This window comes from Narcine bancroftii, chromosome 10 (genome assembly GCF_036971445.1).
Source record: "Narcine bancroftii isolate sNarBan1 chromosome 10, sNarBan1.hap1, whole genome shotgun sequence".
Lineage (NCBI taxonomy): Eukaryota > Metazoa > Chordata > Chondrichthyes > Torpediniformes > Narcinidae > Narcine > Narcine bancroftii.
The window spans coordinates 25,409,518-25,422,161 of NC_091478.1; the positions used below are offsets into that span (position 1 = coordinate 25,409,518).

The 12,644-nt window shown below is 42.3% G+C and overlaps 1 protein-coding gene across 3 annotated transcripts in view; it reads right to left on the minus strand.

Moving 5' to 3' along the window:
* Positions 1–12,644, minus strand: part of abcc2 (ATP-binding cassette, sub-family C (CFTR/MRP), member 2) — a 92,271-nt gene that overhangs the window by 44,027 nt on the left and 35,600 nt on the right. For all 3 annotated transcript variants that reach the window (XM_069900247.1, XM_069900248.1, XM_069900246.1), the window contains exons 11-15: positions 12,054–12,308; positions 9,787–9,852; positions 5,800–5,937; positions 4,612–4,755; positions 1,810–1,894 (exon numbers count right to left, since the gene is read on the minus strand). In XM_069900247.1, coding sequence (XP_069756348.1) covers positions 1,810–1,894; positions 4,612–4,755; positions 5,800–5,937; positions 9,787–9,852; positions 12,054–12,308 — 688 coding nt within the window. The remainder of the gene's footprint in view (positions 1–1,809; positions 1,895–4,611; positions 4,756–5,799; positions 5,938–9,786; positions 9,853–12,053; positions 12,309–12,644) is intronic.

Here is a 12,644-nt window from a genome sequence, read left to right on the forward strand (position 1 = left end):
TCAAGGAGCCTCCTGTTGATTTTAGGAAGGAGTGGCCAAGGGACCAGGCACTTGTCCGCATTAATGGGACAGAGGTGGAGTTCCTAGGAATCCATATATCAGAAGACCTCTCTAGGAGCCAGCACATCGAAGCAAATGTGAAGAGGACACACCAACACCTCTACTTTCTATGTAGTCTGAGGAGATTCAGCATGTCATCAAGTAATCTATCAAACTTCAACAGATGCACTGTGAAAAGTACATTGACCGGTTGCATCACAGCCTGGTGATGCAGGGGAATTCAAATGTCAGGAATCTTGAACCTTGGGATTCAAATACATATATTCCTCAAGGTCACAACAAAGGTTGATAGGATAGTCAAGAAGGGCTATAGGATGCTGAGCTTCTTTAATAGGGGGATTGAATTCAAGAGTAGAAAGGTCATGTTGCAATGCCACAAATCTCTGGTAAGACCACACATGGAGTAATGTGTTCAGTTCTGGTCACCTCATTATAGGAAGGATGTGGAAGATAGAGAGAGGATGCAGAGGAGATTCACCAGGATGTTGCTTGGATTGGGAAACAAGTTTTATGAGGCAAGGTTAGCAGAGCTGGGACTTTTCTCTTTGGTGCAAAGAAGGATGAGAGGAGATGTAATATGAGAGGCATAGATAGGGTGGACAGCCCGCACCTTTTTTCCAGGGCAGAAATAGCAAATACCAGAAGATATATGAAGAGTGAAGGGAGGGAAGTTTAGGGGAGATATCAGGGGTAAATTTTTTTAAATTAAACACACAGAGTTGTGGGTGCCTGGAATGCCTTGCCAGGTATGGTGGTGGAGGTTGAAACATTGGGGGCATTTAAGAAACTCTTAGACAGGCACATGGATGGAATAAAAAGAGGATTACAGGGTAGGGAAGATTTAGTATTTTTTTAAATATATGGGTCAGCACAACATCGAAGACCGAAAGGCCTGTACCGTGCTGTGGTGTTCTGTGAACGCAAAAAACTGCAGAAGGTAGAAAACATAGGAAGGTCTATCACAGGCTCCGACCTCGCAGCCACTGAAGGCATTACTGTGACATCATAAAGGATCCCCATCACCCTGGTCACAACCCCTTTCTCTCTGCTCCCTCAAAGAAAAAGTACAGAAGCCTGAAGACCAGCACCTCTTGGTTCAAAATCAGTTTCTTTCCAACAGCTCTCAGGCTCTTGAACCACCCCTTGTTATACTAATCAAGGACTGATCTGACACCACAAAAGGAATATCTGCACTATTGCAAAGACTCTTTGTTTTGCGCTGGGATACTGATTATTTATTAACTAGCTAACTTTTGTATTTATTGTCCCTTTTTCATTCAATTATGTTTGCAAGTTTTTAAATTTTATTTACAGCATGGTAGAAGCCGATTCTGGCCATTTAAATCTGTGCCGCCCAATTACATCCAAATTAACCTTCAACCCCATACATTTTGGAGGTTAGGAGGAAACCTGAGCACCCGGAGAAAACCCACGCAGACATCGGGAGAATGTACAAACTCCTTACGCACAGTGCCGGATTCGAACCCAGATGTTGTGCCAACTGCCTCGCTAACCGTGCTGTCCAGATGTTGTCATTTTTTTTTAAGCATGAAGTACATTGCTGCAGCAAGGAAGAATTTCAATGGATATGTACATTGTACAATGTGTATGACAATTATCTCATTCTCAAGATTACTCCTTGTGTTTTGGCCATTGCTTTCAATGGTCGATATCCCACCCTGCTTTTAACAGACACGTCACTAATAAGTAGATTGTTTTTAAGTGTTACTCAATACTCAATTCACGTACCGCATGTGCAATCATGTCGGATTGCAGATGTGTCCAAATCTTCACCTCCAAGGAACTTTTCAAGCCTTTTGCAGGAAACAGTGGCCTATACATTAGAGAAAAATGATAGTGCCATCAATCGATATCATTATTTCCTTGAAAACTTCACAGAGCATCTCAGAGACCAATCTATTCTTCATAGGGATCGGCTATGATTCAGAAGGCAGCATCTTTCACTCTGAGAGGGATCAAATCGCGCTCGAGATCGAGACTTGGGGCCCAATAATCCAGGCTGCCATCTTGAAGGAGCCCCACATCCCAGCAATTTAATTTTGGGTGAGATGTTGAACTGAAGCCTTGCCTCTCCCCTTAGGATGTGAATGAGTCCCAGAGAGGAGCAACAATGTGGAGGGTGAAAGATGTCTCCAGAGAAAGGAACAAGGACATACCGCCCTACTAGGTTGGTACAGGCTGAGCCCATTGAAATTCAAGGAGCATGCCTTTCAGCCCATTGGTTCTGCCATTTTGCAGGAGGAGGTCATTCAGATGAAAAGGGTAGACTGACATTCACTCGGACAAGGTCAACTTGATCAATTTTACTTAATAGGGGTTCAATGCCTCCCTAGGGGCCACAGCACATTGAAGTAAAAGTATTGCTTTCTATTTACCTCAAGTTATATAGATATTTTAAACATTTTTATATATAGTTGGCAGGAGAGAAGAATGGAAGAAACCAAAACTTTACTGCTTCACAGGGAAGGGAACCCATAAACTTTGGGAGAGTCCTCATGGGCCCAAAGTTGAGATAGGGTTGAGAATGACTGAATTAGATCATGGATGATTGATTTGAAGTGGGCACATTTTCCTTACTAAAAGCACACAGAAATGTTGGAGGAACTCAGCCAGCATTTGCAGACTTTCCTGTTTTACCCACATTCTCCTTACTTCTGGATCAACTTCAGGCCAAAGGGGAAAAGGTTTCAAGGAAGTTCCAGAAGGCCATTAGATATGTGTGCAAGAGCAGACTTGAGGTAGCAAGGTGAGGCTGCTGTGCATTGGGTGAGTATCTGTTAGGGTAGGGAGTTTCCATAAGAAAGGGGTCTTATAAAGTCATGTACATTAGAGCTGCCATACTCATTGGGTGCCCTATGGCCCCCCCTATGGGGGGACTACATCACATTTAAGTAAAAGCCTAGTTTTCATCTCACGTAACTGAAGTGCCAGTTGATGAAGTAGACAAAGACGATGTAGTCAAACGATAATCATGGGTTTTATTAGCAGGAACTCATGGTACAATAATGAAAGACAATAGATGCATATACAATTATATCCAAGAGGAGTGTCCTTAACAGTAGAGATAATGCACAACCAATGTTAGTACAGCAAGGCTTGCCAGAGGGGAGACAGACAGCTTGGCAGACATTCACTACAGTAACATAAATATTTTTTATGTAGTCGGTAGGAGAGAAGTATGGAAAAAACCAAAACTTGATGGGTTCACAGGGAAGGGGGTCCATAAACTTTGAGAGGATTCTGGGGGGAGGGGGGGCATAGCCCAAAAAAAGGTTGACAATGGCTGGATTAGAGGACTATTTGGGTACAAAAGTAAAACACAACCCTTCTCCACTGCCAAGCCAAACCTAACCCCACATAAAGTATATTTAACCCAACAGTAATATTCTGAAAGATGCATTTGACCTGGGTGAGGATGAGATGTCAGAATCTCAGTATTCTCTGGGAGTTGCTTCATAAGAACATAAGAAACAGAAGAAGGATTCAGCCATCCAGCCGGTCGAGCCTGCTTGCCATTCAATAAGATCATGGAGTTTGCTCCGCCAACCCTTCAGTTCCCCATAATTACAAATTCCCCTACTGTTCAAAAATCTGTATCATAAATATGTGTAATGAGGCAGCGTTTACTGCTTCCCTGGGCAAAGAATTCCAGATTAATTACTCCCTGGGAGAAGTAGATCCTCTTCGTTTCCGTCCTAAACCTACTCCCCTGAATCTTGAGGCTATAACCCAGAGTTATAATCTCACCTGTCTGTGGAAACAACTTTCCTGCTTCTGACATCTATTCTTATATTATTTTATGAATTTCAATAAGAACCTTCCCTTCATCCTTCTAAACTCCAATGAGTATAGTCCCCAGGCATTCCAGGAGCTAACACTTTCATTTCTGGAACAATCCTGGTGAACCTCCTCTGTGCTGCCTTCAGAACCAGTACATTCAGTACGGAGACCAGAACTGCACACAGTACAGTATCCTGTACAGTTCCAGCAGATCCTCCTTGCTCTTAAATTCAATCCCTCCAGCAAATGAAGGCGCACTTGATGACCCGCTGCACCTGCACCTGCAAACCAACCTTCTTGTGATTCGTGCACAAGCACTCCCAGGTCTCTTCGCAGCACATTGCAATTTATCTCCGATGCTGCACAGTGAGTCCTCCTGAGCCAGCACAGCGTGGCAATGCTGAGACCCAGTGTTTTATCAGAATAAACACACTGACCTCACCTGACCAAGGGATCAGTTGGGGGTCTAACCTGGAATATTAATTAGAGAGTAGCTATCCCAGCCCATGACTCATGTGTTAACACTCCTGATGTTAATGTGCATCAAAATGTTTGACTTATTTCCACTGATATATTTATTATCAGATTCATTATCTTTTGTATTTATTATCTTTTTCAATTTAATTTCTACTATTGTAGTGGGTTATTTTTATGAAGTAACTGATCAGCTGCAGCAAGTCGGAATTACAGTGCATTTGTACATTGTATAATGTGTAAGACAATAAACTCATGGTTGTTCTAAGATCTTACCTGAACCATCGATGAGATTAGCATAGGTATCATGATAAGAGGAAATCTCAGTATGTTGAACAATGAGATAGAGGTAAAGGCCTTTCCAGCATCCAAGACATGGCTCTCATCGATAAGATAGACAGCAAAGCTCACCAGAGTGACCTATGGAATACAAGTTCAAACAGATCATTACACAGCGCTCCACAGCAGCCCCTAACCCTGCTAACTCACACAGATCATCATCTCGAGGGTCAAACCAAGGTTCTACCATGGCAACATGACAGGCAAATCAGGTTCACTCCTCCCTGCAGCTCCCTGCTGATCCAGCGCATCAGGCAGCATCCACGGAGAGAAATGGGTCAGTCAACGCTTCAGGCCTGAGCTCTTTGGGAAATGGCCCTTTACTTCCTTTGCATGCTGTGTGACCTGCTGAGTTTCTCCAGCATGTCTGTGGATCGAATTCGACCCCAGCATCTGCAGATTTTCTTGTTTAACGTCTCCTGGTGGTTCAAGAATAATTTATTTCCAAAAGCGATCAGGAACTTGAGCCTCCCTTTGTTTAAGTCACTTGCAGTGGGGTAACTGAAAAAAATTTCTTATGTGCTTTAAATGTAAAGACTACTACTGCAGTTTTGTTGTGATGTACCTCTAAAGCTGCAGCAAGCAAGAATTTCGGTACAGCTGTATATTGTACAATGTGTATGACAAAAACATCACAACTTTTTTCAGACGGCTCCATTAGTATAACAGTTAGCACAACACTATTACAGCACCAACGACTCACGATCAAATCTGGCGCTGACTGTGAGAAGTTTGTGCGTTCTCCCTGTGTCTGCGTGGGTTTCCTCCGGGCATTCTAGTTTCCTCCCACCCTTCAAAAACTTATGGGCTTGTAGGTTAATTGGGGTATTTGGGTGGTGCAGGCTTGTAGGCTGGAAGGACCTGTACTGTGTTCTCTGTACATCTCATCATTATTATTACTGTAATCCCTCTGCTTCAATCTCTTTTCCTTCTTTAAGATGCCTTTTAAAATCCACATCTTTTCGACTAGTGACCCTTGCATTTCCATGTCCTCACTCTTTGAGATTTTTTTCTACATTAAAACCAATGTAAATGTGACTCACTGTTGTTGATAACCTCCATCTAATGTGTAGCAAGACATTCATGGAAAAGGTAGTCTAACATGATAGTGTGGACAATATTTACCATAAACGGTGTACATGTAACAAGGAAAATCGCAACACTCAGCAAGAAGGAAGACTTCTTAATCATTTTCAACTCATTTTGTCTTATTCCAGAAACTTGATCTTCAAACGATGGCTCCCAGGCATAAAATTTCATAACCTACAAAATAAAAGAGAATTAGCAACATTTCAGATGGTGTTGTTTTCTGGTGATCTGACCTCAATTTCACAGAGGTAGACCAACAATGTTCAGAAGTCTCCTCACACCTCCCTCTGGACCATAACCCCATCGGGGAACATCTCACCATTGCCTTCCAGTCACCTGCCACCTTTCCTCCAGAGATCACCCCTCCCCACAATTTCTAGCCTTGTGGTCTCCAGCACTTCATGAAAGAGGCTTTAAGCACATTCTTGAGACTTTCCTTGCAAGGCCCATGTACAAGACCATACTGGAAGCACTTAGCAGCTTGAAGTAGCATCTGTGCAGAGAGAACAGTTACCATTTCAGGTTTTGGACCATGTGTTAGATCCAGGAAAGAAATAAACAATTTAGTCCACATAGCATAAATGGTGGAAGGAGGTTTTGAGTGATCATGGACCAGAATTTCTCCCACCTCTCTGTTACCCATATTAAGTTGTTTCTCTCTTCTTGGACCTGAAACCTTGTCTTTCTCCCATATGTTACTTGACCTGTTTTTATTTCAGTAATCAAGCTCCTGAATGACCGGCACAAAATGAAATTTCTATGCCTTTGCTCAGTACCATCTGATCTCTCCCTGCAACTCTACACTTCTATATTGTGAAGATTCACGAGTGTGAGATCACACAAGATTCAAGGACATTTTCCTTCCTGCCTTTATTAGGACTCCTGAATGAACCTCACTCTTGTAAAATTATACTGACTTTGCTCTGTACCAACTGATCTCTCAATTGCTGCAGAGAAATGGATTGGAGGTCAATCTACAGGATCATAAGAGTGGCAGAGAGGATCACTAAAGAACCCCCTCCCCCCCCCACCAATGACATGATCTACTGGGACTGCTGCCCAAAGGCGGTGCACAAAATCATTGAGGACCCCTTCCACCCCCACACAGCATCTTTCAGCTTCTCCCATTGGGGAAGAGATACACGAGGATCAGAGCCAGCACCACCAGGCTGAGGAACAGCCTCTTCCCACGGGCAGTGAGAATGCTGAACGACCAAAGGAACAGCTCACAGTAACCATCTGAACTCTCATATTTACAAAACAATATTTATTTACTAGTCCGCATTATGATTGTCTGAATGCATGTGTGTAACGTCTGGTTGCGCGTCTGCGTGGTTTTACACCGAGGACCGGAGAATGTTGTTTTGTCAGGTTGTACTTGTACAATCAGATGACAATAAACTTGAGTAGAATGAGTAGTCTCTTTCTATGGGGTTAATCTACCTCCATATATAAATCAAATTAAATCCTTCATAAATGATAGTCGTTTTTGCAGCTTTTGCCCTTGTCATTGTTAAATAGCTAGACAGAAATTAAAGTCTCTTCCAACCAGTATATTTTGTCTTCCCTCTGCTGTTTTTAAAAAAAACTATCTTTTCATAATTTGGTGCATACATGCTCATAAATGTCCATGATTCTGTGTAAATTTTACAAAGTGCCATTACAAATCTTCCAGTTTGGTCAGTAAATGTCTCTTCTATTATTATTGGTATATTTTTATTAATTAGAATCGCTACTCCTCTTGTTTTTGAGCCAAATGAAGTGATATTACTTGTCCCACTCTTCCTCTTTTTAATTTAGCATGTTCCAATTTGGTAAGGTGCATTTCTTGTAGAAAGACTATATCTACCTTTAATTATTTTAGGTGTGCCAAACCCACTTATTCCATTAACATCAAGACTAATAAATTTTAACATTCTATCCACATTGATTTTTAAAACAAATATTGTTTAACTCTAAAATCTTTTTGCTTGTTATAATAATAGTAGTCTTTCTCCTTTTAAAAAAAAATGCATACAATGGCCTTGCCCTGACGGTGATGTAAACAGGAAACCCCAAATGCCCGCAAAAAAGAACCCCTCCCTTTAGCTCCATCTTTTATAGACACTCCTCTCCCGACGCCATTATCCTCTTTAGAACAGTCTCCACCTTGCTACTTCTGTTCCCAGTTTTCTCTCTTTTCTGAGCTCTCTGAACATTTCAATAAAATTTACTTTCCAACAATAAATACAAAATGGTTTTAAAAAAAACTTTTACTTAGTCCCATTCTAAACATTCCTCACAGTCTCCTTCTTTGGCAACCTTTACCTTTTCATAAATCTCGCAGGAAGTCTTCCACTTCGTTCTTAGTCTTGAAAAATTGTCAATTACCTTCTGCTCTTTTGACCCTGAGTCGCGGGATATATCATTGAATATTTCAAGTTTTTGGAACGCAATGGTCTTTTTACATCATCAAACTCCCACCTTTGCTTAATCAAAGTAGGATTAAAATCTTGAATAAATAGCAGTTTTTCATGGTCAATCTCGGGTGGACCATTATTTTGCTTATTTATATGCTGCTCCCAGAATTGTCTCCCATTTCCTGGGAGCTCAAAAGTCTTATTAGGACCAGTTGTGGTTGCTGAATGCTTGGTCTCTTGGGTCCAAGCGTCCAGTGACCCTTTTCAACATGCAGTTTTTCCTCTGAATTTGTCTTCTTCCAACACTTGAGGGATCCATGATTCAAAGAAGTTCACCATATCTCTTCCCTCGATTCCTTCTTTCAATCCACTAATTCGGACATTATTTTGTTTGCTAAAATTCTCCATGTGATCAATCTTGTCCAACAGACCTTGTCTGTTTGACTCCCATCGCTTCACATCTTTCTCCAAAGCTTTTCTAGCTTATCTTGTGTTTTTACCAAGTGTGTTTCAGCTTGGGTCATTCTTTCCATTAAGTATTCAACAATTTCTTTAACTTCAGTCATCTTTTGAGTCATGTCTCTCATTACATTTTCTATTCCAGCAAATCGATTGCTCAAGGTTTCCATCTTCTCCAGGAAATTATTTAGCTCTTGTCCCAACTCCCCAGCTCTGTCGGGGTCCACCGGTCCCGAGGCCACTTTTGTGCCACTCCCTTTCAGGTTTTTGTTTGATGTTCCTGGCTACATAGAAACTTCTTCACTTTTTTTCCCTCGGCTGCCTTCATTTCTAACTTGATTTATCCATTTTTTAGTAAAAAAACACTTAATTTTAAAGTTTTTAATACTTTTCATGGAGAGCTCAATCATATCTGTCTAGATCCTTCGCATGGCCACGCCCTCACCACTCACCCCCCCCCCCACCCCCGGTTACTGATTCCTCTACTCTGAGCAAAAGGTTCAGTGCGTTCACCCAATCTATACCCCTCATGAATGTGAGAATGTCAAATTTTTTTCTAAAGAGGCTTTAAGCACATTCTTGCATGCACTTGGTAATCTCTTCTCGCGATGGAATAGTGGGCCTGTTTCAGGAGTGTGGTATGTCCATGAACCTTTTATGTGGCAAATAGCCTGTCGTGATCTGCTGTCATGTCATTGTGGTCACTAACATATCCACTAGGTTCAGTGATTCAACACCAAGACACCATAGTAGCCCAGCTAGTAGAGTCACTGCCTCACAGAAGGGTTCAATTCCCCCCTTGGCTGCTCTGGGTTCTACCCGTGACTGTGCTGTTTTCATCACACCATAGAGGCATGGGCATTGGCCATTTAATTGCCCCAAGTGTGTAGGTGAAGGATAGAATCTGAGGGGTGGTGGGGAGCAGATGAGAATATGAGAATTTAAAAAGTGGGATTAATGCAGGATTGGTGTCGGAGGGTAGCTGATAGCAGTGGGTCGAAGGGCTTCTTTCTGTGCTGTGCTTCTCTGACTCCAGAGAACTGGTGGCTGGATATCCTCACCTCCATGGGGGTCAGCTTCTCTAGCCCTTCTTCCATCACCCTCCTGATCCACATCAACCCATTTATTGTCAACCTTCCAACCTGCCCCACTTGAGGAAATTTACCTTAATTCCACTCAGAATATCATTCATTAATTTCATCCGCCGATCTTTGTGTTTCATGTTCTTCACCTGTTGAAACATAAAGTCAACTTTGCAATAAATCAACACCAGCTTGTTCAATGGCTGACAAGAGTCACAGTACAAGTACAAAATGCCAGAGGAACTCAGCCAGTCTCGCAGAGTCCAAGGCTGGTAAATTTATATAACCGACCATTTGGGCCTGAGCCCTTCTTCAAGGCGTATATCTTTACCTCCTTTGAGCACTATGAGACCTGCTGAGATCCTCCAGCATTTTTGTGTTTCTACTACAATCACAGCATCTGCAGATTTTCGTGCTTCATATCAAGAGTCATACAACATGGAAACAGGTCCTGTGGCCTAACTAATCCATGCCGACCAAACTACCAACCTGAGCCAGCCCCCTGTGTCTGCTTTTAGCCCGTTTCTCTCAGTTTCTGTCCTATCCGTGTAATAAAATGTCTTTCAATTGTTTCAGGCTTGAGCCTTTCATCAACCCATATCTTGATTAAGGGCTCAAGACCGAAATGTTGGTTATGTATATTTATCTTTGCTATATAGAGATGCTCCTCTGCTTACGATGGCTTGACTTACGATTTTTGGAAGTTATGATGGTACGATAGAGATACGCATTCTAATGAAAATACCTGTATGTAGTGTGACAGAGTATTTAGAGGTGGCTTGGGAGGAATTGCTGAGCAGCTTGCACATACACATTTCAAAACACAGGACTTTTGCAGAGGGCTTTTCGCAGAAAGAGCAACAACACTGCAGAATTCAGCTGGCCTGGGAGAGCATGTGATCTTTGCAGGCAGAGACAGAACAGCTTTGCTCTTAGAGAGGGAGGGTGTGAAACAGAGAGAAGGAGTCACAGAAATCAGTCCAGGGGGCTTTGGAAGGCTGCCTGGTCAAAGGAGAAGACTAGTGGTCTGAAAGGTGACCTGAAAGAAAGAGGATCACGTGGAGAACCCTGAAGGGGGCAAGTTTCATCAGCAAGACTGATTGAGAAGGAATCAGTTGCGGATGTCCTGGAAAAGGAATCTCTCTCTGAAAACCAGCAAGAACCCTCCTGAGTGGTAACCATTTGCCTGTTAAGCACCAAAGACTGGTGAATTTTGTTAATGCTAACTTCAGTTCACGGTACAAGAATTGCCTGCAACCAGTGAGATTGGACTGTGATCCAAAGAACTTTACTCATCTTAAATATACATTACACACACCTGCAGTTAGTATTAGGGGGGGGGGGGGATTAAGTTGGTTAAGTAGGTTAAGTAATAAGTTTAATTCTGTTTTCTTGTTCAATTATACTTAAAAACTACTTTTGTTTAAATAACCCCGTGTTATAGAGCATATTTATTGCTGCTGGTTTTTGGGGTCCCCTGGACTCCATAACAGTAGTCACTTGGTTTGATTGTTTCACTATTCACCGCATGATGGCGGTGGTGTGACTGGCATTATTGGTTATCGTGCAACAGCTGATGGATGGTTTGGCTGGTGCTAGATTTTATGATTAAAAATGTTTTTTTCTCAGTGTGGAATAAAAGGTATTCAACATTTAATTATAAAATAGACTTTGTTTTTGATAAACTTGGCCTACGGTAAGTGTTCTGAGCACGTTTAAGGTAGGCTAGGTTATGATGTTCAGTTGGTGCGGTTCTGTGTTCTTTATTGACTTATGATTTTTCCACTTACGATGGGTTTATTTGGACGCAGCCCCATCGTAAGTCGAGGCGCATATGTACGCTGTGCGACCTACTGACTTTCTCCAGCATTGTGTTTTTACTTCTTATCACAGTATCTGCAGACTTTCGGTTTTATTTCTTTCAACTGTTGGAATTGTCCTCACCTCTACCACTCATTCTACACACTAACCACGCTCTGAATGGAAAAAGGTGACCCTTGGGTCCCCCTTGTAATGTTTCCCCTCACTCCTTAAACCTACGTACTCTTTTGTTTAGACTCCCCAGGGTAAGTCTGTGATCATTCACCACTTCGGGTTGGGTGAAAATCGCTCTGCCCAAGACCGCGAGAAACAGCAGAGCCGACACCATTCTAATTTGTTTATTCAAGGTTCATTTGAATTTAAATTTCCGCACTGACGTGGTGGGATTTCACCTCTTGGCTGTAGTTCGAGCGAGAGGGTTGTCCCACCAACTTAATCTTTGCATTCACGGAGCTCCTCTGGGCAAACATACATTAGCAGCCCCTTCCTGGAAACCCTGACAACGGCAACCAGATACATGACTCGTTACCTGCAGGGCTCTGCTTTTACTGGCCAGTACCCCATTGATGGGGATCAACAGGATCATTAGACCAAAGCCAGCCAAGACTGAGGGCCCCAGTTCCTGCCACAGAAAGACCATTCCAACCACAATCTGCAGCGGGGAGGACCACAGCAGGTGGATGAAGTTCGTGACGTCGTTAAACCGCTGGGTGTCCACGGCCATCAAGTTCACGATCTCTCCCACGGTGGATTCCTTCCTCGAGCTGTTGGAAATCATTAGGGCCTGTCGAAGAAGAAAGGAATGCCCACAAGATCAAGTTTATTATCATCTGACTGTATTATACAAGCAGACTAAACAGTGCTATTCCAGGCCACAATGCAAGCACACACCAAAAAGCATACACAAACAAACACAACACACACGGATGCACACACATACTCAGTCGCACATGCACACATTCACATACACACACACAATACATGGCACACAGTAATCACACACACACACATATATATAGATAGATATATAGATGAATATTTATATATATATATATCACACACAGGTAGATAGATGGGTATATAGATATAGGTATTCTACATACAGTAAAACCTCATTAGA